Source organism: Pelodiscus sinensis, chromosome 17 (assembly GCF_049634645.1).
Source record: "Pelodiscus sinensis isolate JC-2024 chromosome 17, ASM4963464v1, whole genome shotgun sequence".
Lineage (NCBI taxonomy): Eukaryota > Metazoa > Chordata > Testudines > Trionychidae > Pelodiscus > Pelodiscus sinensis.
Window position 1 is genome coordinate 30,476,253 of NC_134727.1, and position 15,841 is coordinate 30,492,093.

General features: G+C 42.3%; 1 protein-coding gene across 1 annotated transcript in view; it reads right to left on the reverse strand.

Moving 5' to 3' along the window:
* Window positions 1-12,954: 12,954 nt before the first annotated feature.
* TRPC7 (transient receptor potential cation channel subfamily C member 7) overlaps window positions 12,955-15,841 on the reverse strand; it is a 233,805-nt gene continuing 230,918 nt past the window's right edge. Inside the window, exon 11 of the mRNA XM_075900443.1 lies at window positions 12,955-14,733. Coding sequence (XP_075756558.1) covers window positions 14,591-14,733 — 143 coding nt within the window. The 3' untranslated portion in view covers window positions 12,955-14,590. The remainder of the gene's footprint in view (window positions 14,734-15,841) is intronic.

Below are 15,841 nucleotides of genomic sequence, written 5' to 3' on the forward strand. Positions count from 1 at the left end.
GAACCACAGCTGCCTTTTCTTGAAGGAAAAATTCAGTGAGCACATATTTACACACAAATAGAAATGAACTAAGCCTAACCAGTGTTCAACAGGGCTAACTGGACCCACATGCCCTGTTATTAATTGCCAGTCTCCAGGCACCTGAACTTCACTCACAAATCGGCTCAGTGGTGGTTGTGCTGGGTCCTGCATGCATAGGTGCCTATCCAATGATGCACACACTGCCTGGTCCTGCTGTTGATTATGACTAGTGGATCTAACTTTGCAAAGTCCACTCCATCTGCTCAGCTACTGCTGAGTTTGGTTTCACCTTGCAAAATGAGCTCCAAACACTTCGGATGCTGCCCCTGATGCACTGCTGCTACTGATGGGAGTTGTAGTTCAACTGCCTCATGCACCCACTCTGAGCTGGGTTCCCGAACTCTACTACATTTCCCATGATTCACCAGGCCCATAATGCACGTTGGTAACACAGCAAGAATAGAAACCACATTGTATCATGAGAGATTTGGAGGCCTAGCCCATGGAGGACAATGGGAGCATTAGGCAGCCAAACTACAGTACCCACAATGCAAGGTGATGACTTTTGCAATTTTAAAAAAAAAATTCAGTCCAATTTTTTTTTTGTCCAAAAGTTTTTGGTTCTTGGATGAAATTTTCAATTTTTGATTTTTCAATAAAAAGTTGGGTTTTTAGAACCAAAATCCCTCTCCCCCTCACTGTTCTGACCAATCCACAAATGATAGACATGAAAGGATTGATTAAAGACGGATTTTCTTCTGGTAAAACACTAATTTCTATAGTACCTTAAGGCTACGTCTAGACTGGCATGATTTTCCGGAAATGCTTTCAACGGAAAAGTTTTCCGTTAAAAGCATTTTCAGAACAGAGCATCTAGATTGGCACGGACGCTTTTCCGCAAAAGCACTTTTTGCGGAAAAGTGTCCGTGCCAATCTAGACGTGCTTTTCCGCAAAAAAAGCCCACGATCAGGGCTTTTTTGTGGAAAACAGATCTGAGCTGTCTACACTGGCCCTTTTGCGCAAAAGTTTTGCGCAAAAGGACTTTTGTCTGAACGGGAGCAGCCTAGTATTTCCGCAAGAACACTGACAATCTTACATGAGATCGTCAGTACTTTTGCGCAAATTCAAGTGGCCAGTGTAGACAGCTGGCAAGTTTTTCCAGAAAAGCGGCTGATTTTCTGGAAAAACTGGCCAGTCTAGACACAGCCGATGATATTTCACTTAAAACTTCATAATTAGCTTAGCATACACTTAGCCCTGGTCTACAGTAGGGCTTTATTTTGAAATAACCCCCCCTTAGGTCAAATTTATAATTGGAGTGTCTACACTACCAGGCCCAATATTTGGAAATCTGTACTCCTGTTTTTCTCGGGGAATAACACTAATTCCAAAATAGTTATTTCAAAATAGTGACATGTGGACGGTATTGTGCTGCTATTAAAAAATAGCTCTTTCCCAGAGTAATTAGAATTAATTACTCTCAGTGCTTCCTGGGGCTCTAAGTCGAGGTAGTATGTCCACATTAACGGAGCCTGCTTCAAGCTAATTCTGAGGCTTCCCTGTAGCGGGGACATGCTATTTCAATTTTGTGAAATCGGAAGTTAATTCAAATTTAATTATTTCAAAATAGCTTCCTACTGTAGACAGACCCTTGGAGTTTCCTTTGTTTTTTGTAAACCTGCCACTCTCATTGGATGGATCACTCAAAATTAAGACCATTTAGTTATGGCTGAAGTCTCTGACTGTTTGTGCCCTTCTCTCCTGCAGCGATGATTGCTCTTGAGGAAGCATCTGCCATTTGATCACAGTTGTCCTTTCCCTGACGTCAGTAACGCTGTTTTTCAGGAGTTCAATACTGACACCTGGGGAGCGTTCCACCCACTGCCAGCATATGCTGTGACCTCCAGGAAGGAAATTGATGGCCTCAGTCTCAGTAATGTCATCATCCCCCAATGTCATCCAGCAGTATGCTTCATTTCCGATTGCTCTGAGAACCATGACATGTGCCTGGGGCCACCCTGGGGGATTAAAAAATAAAATGCCAAGTGAAAGTCACTAAAAAGGGAGCTCACCCAATGATCTGAAAAATGCAAATAGCCGAGATCCTCAGCTGAGCTGTCTGCCTCAGGAGATTACGGTGGCTTTATGCAGAGCTATTTTGCACTGTTCTCATTCTCTCTTGGCTGGCCAGAGAGCTGATTGACAAAGTCAAGTGGTGACAAGGTGGGTGAGGTAATATCTTTTACGGGACCAACTTATGTGGGTGAGAAAGAGAGAGCTTCTGAGCCTGGGGACCTGAAGGACAGCTCTGTGTAGCTCAAAACGGGTCTTACCTTATCTTGTTACTATCATAGCTATAACTACACTACTTTCAAAGTCAAAGGGTGCCTATTTGAAGCACACACACAAAAGATAGGCTTGACACTGGTAGGGTTGTCAGGTGTCCGGTTTTTACCTGGAGAGTTTGGTATTCGGGTCCCCCGTCTGGTAAAAAAACAACAGAAAATACCGGACATGTGAAATGTCTGGTATTTCCTGTTTCCCTTGGATGGAAGCCCGGTGGGGACAGTTTTTCCCTGCCGCATTTGGCAGGGGAAGGAGAGTGAGGAGCGCAGGGCCATTTAAAGGGCAGGGGAAGGAGAGTGAGGAGCGCAGGGCCATTTAAAGGGCAGGGGAAGGAGAGTGAGGAGCGCAGGGCCATTTAAAGGTGCAGCAACTTTTTTTTTTTTTTGCTCAACCAAGTTTGCCATGTTCGGGATTTTTGTTGAAAGCATCTGGCAAGCCTAGCTGCTGGGGGGGGGGGGGGGGGGGGAGGGGAGGGGAGAGAGGGAAGGGAAGCAAATGGGCCCAACAATACAAAAGGGGCCCGAGACTCCCAGCTGCTGCCACTCCTAGGGCAGAAGTGCTGGCGTCCAGAATCCCAGGCCCTTTACATTGCCACCAGAGTGCTGAACCATGGACTCCGGGAGACGCTGAGTATTGGAGAGGTGGGCATGCTGCGCTCCAGGCAGTGATGGTGGCTGGTTGCCTCAGCCCCGCCCCTTCTACCAGAGGTCAAGCCCCTTCTGGGAGATTGGAGCCGGCTTCTCCCTTGCCCACTGACCTGTGGGAGCCGTTGCCTTCCCTGCGAGTAGAATTAATTTTGCTTTTTGTTTTATGAAGGGAGAATCGACTCAATACCTCCTCTCCTAGACAAACCTAAATAGAGGGATCCCCATAGTGCTACTGCTACAGGCCTGCACTGCACCATATCCCCACCCCTCTTGGAGTGGACATGGGAGGAGCAGCCCTTCCCTCCCAGAGTGGCTGGGGATGTGTTATTGGGCCCCTTTCTTCTACTCAAACAGCAGTAGGGAACATCTCAGCAGATGCAGCCTCTTTACCCCCTAGGACTTACCTCAGCAGCCAGGATACCTGCTAGGCTGGGTGAGTGGAGCCTGCTGCATTCTTCTTCTCTTGCCCCATACAAAGTCCTTTGCTGGGGAGGCCGGGGTGGGGGAGGGTTGACAGGGCTTTTATGTCAGGCTGTCTTCAAACTGAGGCAGCGATTACTGCGTCAGTGACACACAGTTCACACTTTCAGATATTTCTTCACTAATTTGAGGGCATTTTAAAATGAGAGCAGAGCTTTGATGTTATCAGGCAACCCCCAGGAGCTGGATCTCTAGACACCTCTAGACATGGCATCAATGCCTTGAGCTGGCACTGGTTAGGGTCAGTTCTCCAGCAGAGGCCCAGAAAAACCTGTCATGTCCCCTTATGCAGCCAGCTGGCGGAGGGTTGGGCATAGGAGCCCTGTGCTGCTCCAGGAAACATCATCCAGGTGCTGAGTCTGCTGGCCCCTTTGCACCACTGCAGAAACACAAAGTAGCAGAGCGCAGCCAAAGTCAAAGCCAGAGACATTTAGGATGAAATTGGCCCCAGTGCTGAGGGCCTCGTTACTTTACCAGGCACTGATTAAGTCCTTAAAGCTACAGAATTAATTATTAGAAAAAAGACTAATTAGCTAAAGTATTATCGGACTTATTTATTCATTAACATTTTAAAACCTCCAGATCTTTCTCAAGCCTATTGATGATTTCTGCTCAAAGTCTCACGCAACTTTATTAAATACACTGACAGAAAGACAGGGTTGTTTGTTATTAAAACAGTTGTAGCTCCACAGACAATCCATTGTTTTTATTCCCTCTGGGTATTATTCTCCCTCCTACTGCCTGGTTGGCTTTACCTTTTAATTAAAGTATCCATATGCTTTATCTAAGGGTCAAGATGGGGGTGTCATTTTGTAAACTGGAAGAGATTTAAGTAGTTATTCCTGAAACTGACATGCAAATTGGCTTATGCTTGCTTTCTCTGAAGCTCTCCCAGTAGCTGTGCTGGACAGAAGAACTGGATATCATACCTCCAAATGTGTGCATGACCTGTAGAAAGTGATGGTGGATTGTCTCATCAATGTGGAATTGAATTAGGATTCAAGAAGTCTGGGTTCAAAATCAGGCCTGCCACAAATTTCCTCCGAGATATTGCGCAAGCCTCTGAGTTACTCTCTGCCCGCGTGCCCCATTTCTAAATTAGGAATAATAGTACTTCCTTTTCCCCATCCTTTGCGTGTCTTTTCTATGAAAATTCTAAGCTCTTTGGATCAGGGATTATTTTACCATGTGTGTGTATATATATATATATATATCAGCTAATACAATGGGGCTCTGATGTCGATTTGAGTGCCTGGCCTCTAGGGTAATACAATAAATAAGCACAAGTAGCATATGTATTTCAGTCATCATATGATGAAATAACCTGGTAGACTCACATCTGGGAGCTCTATAAAAACATACAGGAGATGGTATTTTTCTACATCATCATAGTCACTGAAAAAAGAGAAAAAGCTCATTATGCTGCAGAGAAATTAATTTTGTATTGATTGTGTATATATGGAGAGTAGGAAGGTAGAGAAATTAATTTTAGTTTGACGGGGGAATGGGTCTTTATTGCCATTTTGCCTTCTTGCATTTATAAAGGATTGTGTTATCATGAATTGTTTGTTATATTACAGCAGCTTCTGGAGACATCAATCAATTGTGCTAAGCACCATAACACAATACAGTAAACAGCCAGTTTCTGACCTACATCTAAGTTAATGACAAGATGTAACAACAGGTGGATGAAACTACTAAATGGGCAGCAAAGGGGAGAGCTAGGATGAGGTAGCAACATTATGATCACGTAGTTATGCACACAATGCAGTTGCTACCAGCACAGCTGTTACTGTTTTATAGCCAGTGTGCTGTCAAAATGCTTTTATGACAATACCAAAAATCACAAGCATGCGTTAAAGACGGTAGAACCTTCGCTCTCCCTCTGAAAAACACGGGGACTTTATATAGGACAGATTTAGTGACCTTGGCTACCCCATCGTTCCTTTCGTTCCCCAGCTATTGATTAGGCAGGGAGGTAATTTGGAATCAAACGGAGAGAATAGGTGAAATACACAACAGTTTGCTAGTGCCATGTGCATTGTCTCCTATGCATAATTGCTTTCTAGAAAGGCAATTCAGAGTCTTCTAATTGCATCCGATAGCTTCATGCCTCTCAAGCCTGCCCACTGTATTGATACAGCTCTGTCTCCCTAGTCCCCTTCTGACTGAAGAACCCAAGTGAGCTAAAGCAAAGATTTCTGTACATCTGCACGGCTCCATTGACTCTGCTGAGGCTCAGTTGATTGCTCCTAGTTGAGAATTTTTAACTTTTGTGGGCTGCATGAACTTTTCCTGTTAATGTATCAGCAACCAGCATGTAATTCACCCAGTATTGATTAGTCTGAAATCCTAGAAACACTGCCATTGTCACCTAGTAGTGATAGAGATGTAGCTGTGTTAGTCTGGTGTAGCTGAAACAAAATACAGGACTATGTAGCACTTTAAAGACTAACAAGATGGTTTATTAGATAATGAGCTTTCGTGGGCCAGACCCACTATTTGATCTGAGGAAGTGGGTCTGGCCCACGAAAGCTCATCATCTAATAAACCATCTTGTTAGTCTTTAAAGTAATACATAGTCCTGTATTTTGTCACCTAATGAATTCCTTAATAGACTGTCTTTCTGAGTTCCCTTTTTCAGGGCAGGGGCTATCCATAATCACTTCCATTTTTTAATTAAGCCAGGCTTCCTTGGCTCTCTGAAGATGCCTTTCTCTTGTAGTTTATTTAAAATAAAGCCAAGCTCTGGTAATTTTGCGTGTGGTTATGCTTTAATCAGGCTGTAGGATATTCTTCTAAGCACTCTCCCATGCTGCTGTTAGTGCTTTTACTTAGGGAGAATCACAGCAAAGGCTGCCCCTGTACCCATACCAAGAATATGCAACTGCATAGAGCACCTGAAAATTTGGGCACCACTGGGTCATAATGTTCCCTCCACCTGTCTCTTTCTATCCCTGTTCTGAAACACAAAACAGGATTATGTAGCACTTTAAAGACTAATGACTAACAAGATGGTTTATTAGGTGATGAGCTTTCGTGGGCCAGACCCACTTCCTCAGATCAAATATTTGATCTGAGGAAGTGGGTCTGGCCCACGAAAGTTCATCACCTAATAAACCATCTTGTTAGTCTTTAAAGTGCTACATTGTCCTGTTTTTTGTTTCAGCTGCACCAGACTAACATGGCTACATTTCTATCACTATCCCTGTTCTGGGGATAGTGATAGACATTTACCTCCTCCCCCCCCCTCCCCCCCGCATCCCCCATCTGTTCTGAAATTTGATTTGTCCTTTTCATATGTGTTCATTTTTTAAAATTGTATCCTTTGGTATATATGGTTGTGACTATTTTCTTCCACTATTTGATCTGAGGAAGTGGGTCTGGCCCACGAAAGCTCATCATCTAATAAACCATCTTGTTAGTCTTTAAAGTGCTACATAGTCCTGTATTTTGTATCCCTGTTCTGTGGCTCCGTGTCCTCTGGAGGGGGTCTAGTTAAGGTAAAAGTGACAAAGCTTGCCAGAGCTATTAGCAGAACATTGACCATGTGAAAGAGCCATTCAAGCGGTAATGAAGCCATTTAAAAGTTAGTCTGTAACAGGAAAAACTTAAAAAACAACAGATTTGCTTTAGAACATTTCATCCGTGTGTTGCTGAAGATTCTAAAATCACATCTCTAAAAAAGTCCCATTCCCTTCCCCTGCGTGGCCATGGGGCATAGCAGCACCAGTTTAATAGAACTGGGTAGGGCTCTATAAATCCTAGGGATGGCCCTGATTAAGTTGTAGGGTGACAGTCACGTCAAATTCAAGCTATAACAGGAAAATATCAAGGCACCTCACTTTAGGGCCTGATCCTGCACAGCTGAAGTTTGTCAAAACTCCCATTGTCATCAAAAATAGTGGTAGAAATGTAGCCATGTTAGTCTGGTGCAGCTGAAACAAAAAACAGGACTGTGTAGCACTTTAAAGACTAACAAGATGGTTTAATAGGCGATGAGCTTTCGCCAGACTCACTTCCTCAGATCAAATACTGTAGTGGAAGAAAATTGTCACAACCATATATATGACAATCACCTATTAAACCATCTTGTTAGTCTTTAAAGTGCTACACAGTCCTGTTTATTGTCATCAAAGTTACAGCAGTGAGTCATCAGAGCAAATCAGTTCATCCTTTGGCACCCCCTAGTGGCCTGCGTCTTTTTTTCATTTAGTGTCAGGTTAACTTGAAATTAACTTGACATGGCTCCTTTGTTTCAGATGGAACAGTGTGCGATGTTTGTGGCCCCTTTCCTCGCAAATTGCTCTCTCTCTCTCTTTTTTTAATCAATCCATTAGTTTAAAGAAACAGTTGGACTTCTGATTTTGTGCTTTTTAAGCTATTTTCTTCCTGGAAAGGTCTCAAAGTATAAAAGAATCAATTGAGCAACCAGCGATCCAGTAATCGTCTAGGATCCTTCGAAGTTTTCATTTTCTCTTGCATAATTTGACTATTCAAGTTACCAACTTGTTTTGCCCACAGACCTCCTGAGTTAATAACCTACAGTAGCATCTTACCACAGAACAAAAGATGCACTTTTATGTTTGTACTATGCAGCACTTTAAACACTAACAAGGTGGTTTATTAGGTGATGAGCTTTCGTAGGCCAAATTCTGGCATTGATCTGAGGAAGTGGGTCTGGCCCACGAAAGCCCATCACGTAATTAACCATCTTGTTAGTCTTTAAAGTGCTGCATAGTCCTTTCTTTTGTTTCAGCAAGATCAGACTAACACGGCTACATCCCTATTAATATTTTATGTTTGTGACTTTCATCTTGTCTACTATCAAAGGGGTAGCCATATTAGTCTTTATCTGCAAAACCAACGAGGAATCCTGTGGCACCTTAAAGCTTAAACAGATTTATTTGGGCATAAGCTTTAGTAGGCAAAGCTCGCCTTGTCAGATGCATGGAATGGAAATTACAGAGGTAGGCATAACATAAGAACGGCCATACTGGGCCAGAACATATGTCAGTCTAGCCCAGTATCCTGTCTTCTGACAGTGGCCTATGCCAGGTGCCCTAGCGGGAATGAACAGAACAGCTAATCATCAAGGCTATGTCTACACTGCTGGCTTTTGCCGGCAGAGAGTATGCTAAATAAGCGCACATTAGCATTTGTTGCGCTGTCATTAGCATATTCTCTGCTAGAGGCTTTTTGCGCAAGAGGTTTTTGTGCAAAAACAAGCAGGCTGTGTCTACATTGGCACCCTTTTCCGGAAAAGGGATGCTAATGAGACAAGTCAGAATTGCAAATGCCGCGGGGGATTTAAATATCCCCCATGGCATTTGCATGAACATGGCTGCTGTTTTTTTCAGGCTCAGGGCTTTGCCGAAGAAAAGCGCAAGTCTAGACGGGATCGTTCGGAAAATAAAGCCTTTTCCGGAAGATCCCTTATTCCTCTTAAAATCAGGAATAAGGGATCTTCCAGAAAAGGCTTTATTTTCTGAAAGATCCCGTCTAGACTTGCGCTTTTCTCCGGCAAAGCCCCGAGCCGGAAAAAAGCGGCAGCCATGTTCATGCAAATGCCGTGGGGGATATTTAAATCCCCCGCGGCATTTGCAATTCCGACTTGTCTCATTAGCATCCCTTTTCTGGAAAAGGGTGCCAATGTAGACACAGCCGCAGTGTAGATGGATCCGTTTTGTGCAAAAACTCCCTTGTGTGCAAAATCCTTATGCCTCAAAAAAGGAGGTATACAGATCTTGCACAAAAGGGTTTTTTTGCGCAAAATGGATCTGTTTACATTGCTTGTTTTTACACAAAAAACCTTTGGGCAAAAAGCCTCAGGCAGAGAATATTCTGATGACAGAGTGACAAATGCTAATGAGCACTTCGTTAGCATACTTTCTGCCAGCAAAAGCCAGCAGTGTATACATAGCCCAAGTGATCCCACCTCTGTTACCCATTCTGTAACAGAAACTTGGGTCACCACTCCTATCCATCCTGGTTAATAGCCCTTGGTGGATCTATCCCCATGAATTTATCTAGCCCTTTTTTGAATACTGTTAAAGTTCTGGCCATCACAAGATCATCTGGCAAGGAGTTCCACAGGTACTTCCTTTGATTTGTTTCAAACCTGATACCTATTAATTTCATCTGGTGACCGCCTAGTTCTTATTGTTATGGGAACAAGTAAATAACTTTTCTTGATTCACTGTCTCTACTCCAGTATGTTTATATAGACCTCTATTATATCCCCCCGAGTCTCCTCTTTTCTAAGCTAAAAAGTCCCAGTCTTTTTAATGTCTCTTCATATGACACCCATTCCAAACCTGCCATTTTCTGAACCTTTTCCAATGCTAATATATCTTTTTTGAGATGAGGTGGCCACATCTATATGCAGTATTCAAGATGTGGGCATACCATGGATTTATATAGAGGCAATAAAATATTCTTTGTCTTATTCTCTATTGCTTTTGAAATGATTCCTAACACTGTATTTGCTGCTTCCCTGAGCTGCTATCGCCTTTCTCCAGCAACCCATCACAGGTATAATCAACACCCCAGTATGGCTGCTGCTTCTCCTCCCTGGGACTCAGCCTGTCTCAGTCCTTCCTTGTCCAGCTGACTCCTAGGAGGCCTTTATAAGCTCTGTGGGTAGGTAGCCCAGCCCTCTTCAATTAACTGGTTTGGATTCACCTGCTGAGGTTCAGGGACACTGGGCTTAATTGCTATTCTGTGATGCATGGTAGTGCTGGTCAGAAAGGTTATGACAAAAAGCAGACAAAGTTTCATAAACATTTACATTATTTCCCCATTTCACCATATTTCTCAACCAGCTCTGCCAAAAACACAAGAGGCTTTGTTTTTGGCAAAAAAAAAAAAAAAAAGCACTGCCCAAAAGGGGGCAGTATTGCTGTCCTGACTGAGATAATTATACAGTGATCCATACCCACACCCTCTTCCACCCATCTTAACATTGCAGTTTTCAGGCATTTTGCTTCATTTGCTGTATTTTTCAGCAAACCAATCTGTTTCGAATCACAAGAACTGAAATTTGTTTTCATTCAATTGAAATCATATTTAAACAAAAAAAAAAGTGTTCAGTTCTGAGTTGTTTGTGCAATGCAGAAACTTTTTGTGAAAATTCTTGTACAACTGATAAAACCCCCAACTACTAATTTTCATCAGTTTTAAAAAACTTTGTAGTCTAACTTTGACTTCTTTAGCTGCTTCTATCCCAATGGTCTAATCAGGAGTTTTAAAAAAACTGGTCACTCAGTTCTATCAGCTCATATCTCTCCGCCCCTCCTCCCCCACAGATAAAAAATCTTAAACATAGAAGCTTAAATATTGCATTCCACAAGCATTCATTTGTGTAGATATATATCTCTTGATAGGTCATTGAGAGTGAACACAAAGGAAAAGCAATTACAACTAAATCAAATTTATTTTCAAATGTGGGTGATGACTCATGGGTATTTTTTAACAGAACTTTCCCTAACCTTCTTTTATTCCACTCTTGAAATCTACAGCGTATTATGCTCATTTATGGCAAATTACTGCAGGCAGAACAATTAGTTAACTACCTGGTTATGACAGATCTGCAGCACTACATTTACATATTAGAAAAGCAGGTGGTAACTGAATGGAAATATGAAAGCCTCTGTGTGGAAGCAAATGGTTCAACAAAGCTATTCATACTACAGCACAAATTGTCCTTGTCAGAATGTTCATTGACTGAAATTTTTATCGCATAAAGCCTGATCCAAAGTCCACTGAAATCAAATGAAATACTCCCATTAGTGTTACTCAGTTTTTGGATCACGCCATGTGGAATTAGAATGAGAATATAGTCTCCTACAGGCAGTATTTCCTCAGTGTAATTTCAGCTGCTGGTTTTAGAGCACAAGGAATGGGTGGTATTGCTGTGATGTACATATCAGACTAGATGCTGTGGCAGTCTCTTCTGGCCTTAAATTCTCTATCTATGACTCTCATTGCACATTTTTAGATGTAATATAGATGGTAGAGTGGCAATCATCGTACCATCTAAATCCAAATGAGTAAGCATGTGATTTTGCACCTGATTTCATGTCAATTCACAATTGTCTGAAATGCACAGGGCAGTAGCTGAAAGTGGTGCATTCCATATGATAGTATTATGTTGAAGTATCACAAATTATTAGATTCCATCATTCCAAAAGTCTTTTTGAAAACCCTTTACTTGATAAACACAGTCTGGATAAATCAAAGTGAAAAAAAATCAAGCACTTCACAGGAGCAACAGTAATTGGTTTAGGCAGAGTAAGGCAGCTCAGAATAATAATGGGTATTACATGTTGAAAGAAAACCTGTTATATAGTGCTATTATGTGATGCCTTCCTGGTGAACACAGTGCGGTGAGAATTTGATCATGATATTGCCTTGCGACTGTTTGTAAAGCAAAGACATTTCCTCCGATTGTGAATAAAAGCAGTGGAAAATGATAGTATGGACTGGCCAGGCCCGTGCTCAAAGTGGGGAAGGAGGGGGCAACTGCCCTGGGGCATGGGGATTTAAAGGGCCCTTGGTCCTGCTACTGTAGCAGCAGTGGTGCCCAGAGCCCTGAGTCTTTTAAATTGCTGCTGGAGCATTGTGTGGTGTGCTGCAGAGCCCCGGGCAGTGTGCTGCAGAGGAGGGGGGCGGTGACCCTTCCCCAAGCCCTGCCCCTTCTAGGAGCATGGAACCAGCCCCTTCCGCATTGCCCAGGGGCCTGGTGAGTCTGTCAGTTCACTTGGCACTGGCACATTGTAACATGTCAGGTCATGTCAGGGTGTACTGGAATAAATTGCCTAGGGAGGTTGTGGAATCTCTATCACTGGAGATATTTAAGAGCAGGTTGGATAGACACCTGTCAGGGATGATTTAGATGGTGTTTGGTCCTGCTGTGAGGGCAGGGGACTGGATTTGATGACCTCTCGAGGTCCCTTCCAGTTCTAGTATTCTGTGATTCTATGTCTAGAGAAGATGGCGTCAATTGTCTTTTCAGCCATTTCTTCTCTAAACTTAGTCCAAATAATGTGACCCATTTTATTTCCAACTAGAAATGCAGTGTCACAAAATGACTTGAGTGCAGTTATCTCATCTATATTTTACCATCTCAATAGGTGTCCAGGCATTCATGTGTGAATCTCAACACAGTGATTTCAAACTAAGTATCACCCTCATGGAGTTGTTCAGCATGCAGATGATGAAGAATTCTGGAAATTCTAGTTCTATAATTATATTGTGATGCTTTTCAACCCTCATCGGCTATAGGCTGTCAATGTATGTAATTTTGGAACTGTTCACACATCGTCAAAACCAGTGAAATGTCTATGTGGTGGGTATTTAAAAGATCAGACAAATATGTCACTCAAGGTACAACAAATATTGTGAGGTAATTTTATTCCCCCTCATTTTTAGGTAAAAATATTACAGTATACAAGATAATCTTATTAAAGGTAAAAATACAGTATTTTGATTTTTTCTCTAAACAGGTCTACATACAGTACACTTTTTTCTTTGCTTTTTTATATATTTTTTTTACAAATATAACTATGACTAGGCTATCTGTGTTCTCATCTGGCACTTAAGAACGGATCACAGGTCACCTTCTGATTCTGCTTTTTTTCTCTTAGATGAGATCTAAATGATATGATCATCTCATAGGTGCACCTTGTAAACAAACAGTACAGTTTAGTGTTTCCAAAGTAATAAGGTGTGCTTTGAGCAGCTTAAAAAAATCAAATAAACAAGCAACTGAGTTTTCAGTTGCACCATGTACTGAACTTTCCCCTTGTAACAGTACAATTGGAGGACTGACTGCTACTGCAGCTTGTAAATAGGTTTAATTTTTAAAACTTCCTGTTTTTTGTTAGTACAGCTGAGCAATAATTCCTAGAAAGTCCCTTTTTGACAAATTACCCCTTTTTTGTCAATGGAATGTCCTCAGCCAGTTACAGGTAGGTTTCCTCCCCCAAATGTATTCACAGTTTGATACCATTCTGCAATATTCATTGTGAATTTCATTTATGCTATGGCTTGCCATTTGACATTCAAAATTTGAGCTGAGTTGCCTCATTGTGATTGGTCACAAGTCACACGATATTGTTATTCTTCCTTGACTGAATGAGTTAACTCTTAAAATGAAGTTTCCAGTATAAATCCCCAGGGGAAGTCAATTTAAGATCACTGTATTTTAATGTGTGACTTCACATTTGCTTTCTATTAACCCCAGTGCTAGTCAAACTCAATTTCATAGGTGTCCATGGAAAGCAAACACGAAAGAAGTGCACATCTCTAAGTGAATGCCAATTTGTTTTACAGTTTTAATGAATATTTGTGGAATATTTTTTGCATGATTCACCCAGATCTAACCCCTAGATTAATGGATCAGCTCTCTAGGGTTGCATCTACACATCACCGTAATTCAAAATAAGATATGCAATTTGAGCTACGCAAACTGTGTATCTTATTTTGATGCTATTTCAAAATATCTTATTTTGTCATTTGGCACTGTTTGCACGGCACCAAATTTTGAAATAAAACGCTATTCTGAAACGTCCCTTACTCCGCGTAGAATGAGGTTTACAGAGACATTGGAATAGTGAGCCTGAAATAACGGGCTTGCTGTGAAGATGCAGGATAGCGATTTTGGGATACTCCGGTATCCTGAAATAGCGTTGCAGTGTAGACATAGCCTAGTTGACTCCATTTTGGCTCCATTGACTTCAGTGAAATTATGCTGATTCAGACCATCTGAAGATTTGGCTCTCTGCCTTTTTTAAAAAGGTGCCTTGTGTACCTAGTATAACCATGATTAACTTTTGGAGATGGTGCATCTATTTCTGATGTCAATGGGCTCATTTTTATATCACCATATCACCTGTATATCATAAAGTCACAAACTGATAGTTGGCGTCTCCCCAAAACACCTTCTAATGCACAGTGCCCTTAGCAATATTTTTTAGGTGGAAAAAGTTCAGGGCTCGGTACCCATCTCTTGCACTGTTTTTGCTCTCTTAAAATGCTGGTTGAAATATCAAATAATGTTTAGAAAACTCGCTGTCTTTCTCTTTGTTCACCATCAAATGTCCTTATTTAAGTTCTTTCCAAACTTGTCACTCAGCTGTTGTATTAGTCTGGCTAACTCTCCAGTAGCTTCTGACTTTTCTTCTAGAAGCTCGTAGCGGAGACTGGAAATATCTTGCTTAATCTCTTTAAGTTCTCCTAAAATTGAAAAAAAAAAGTTCTTGTAAGCGAGATTGAATTAAACAAGCAGCTGCGTTTTAATTCCGGAGAATGTGTTCATTTGGGAATGCAAACTGTAAACATGGCACCAAATGTGCAGGACCCTACCTGGAGCAACAGCTATACAAAAAACACACTTCCCCCACTCCCCACAATCAGCTCCAATTATGAAAGCAAATAACAGCAATGTGTGGAGTATCCTTTTGTTCTCTCCAAGCTACGCAGTGGCTTTTGGTGATTCAGGAACAACGGTCACATGCCAGCATGTATTCTGAGTGGGGAACTGCAGGGATGCAGATGGGATAGCTCAGGCCAATGCTTTTAAAAAGGCCTTGCTAATGCCCATATGAATGTACAGTGGCATGCGCCTTTAAGAAGTATGGGTCTGCTTGGAGAAAGGGTGGTCTTGGCTGCATTGCTGAATGGTGCTGTAGGTTTGGTTGTGATGTAAAGTGGTGTAATGTGTAAAAGTCTCAGCAGAGACAGTGGACAGGATTTTTTTCCCTCTGCTCTGACCCCTGTATGCCACTATGGTGATGTCCAGGGTCTAGGGAAGCCTCTGAGAATTTGTCTAGTGCAGGCACCATGTAAGACACCTGTAGGCTGCCCTCCACAGGTCCCTTCACAAGCTGCAGTGCAGGGGTGAGCCAAGAGCTGTGAGGTAAGACATGGTGAGGCCACACCCCATGCCACCCTGGTGTCTCTAGACAACTTCAAGGGCACGTCTGCTATAACTCTGGCCATGTTCACTCTAAATGGAAGATCGCTGCTGCCGCAATTGATCTTCCAGAGTTTGCTTTAGTGAGTCTAGTTAAGTCTCGTTAAATCAGACTCACAGGGCGCCACCACCAACTGCCTGTGCGCCTGCTTTTATGAGGAGCAAGGGATTCTGACAGGAGCATTTGCTCCTGTCAGGCACCTGTTGTGGGGACAGTGGGGAAACATGAAACACTGTAGGTCATCTCCAGCTGCATATTTAACGTCGCCAGAATTGACTATCTTGCTTCGGTGTTCCCTCTTAGTGTAGACCTGGCCTTAGAGAGCCTTCCTAGACCACAGAAATTAGACCACAGACCATTTCAGCTCA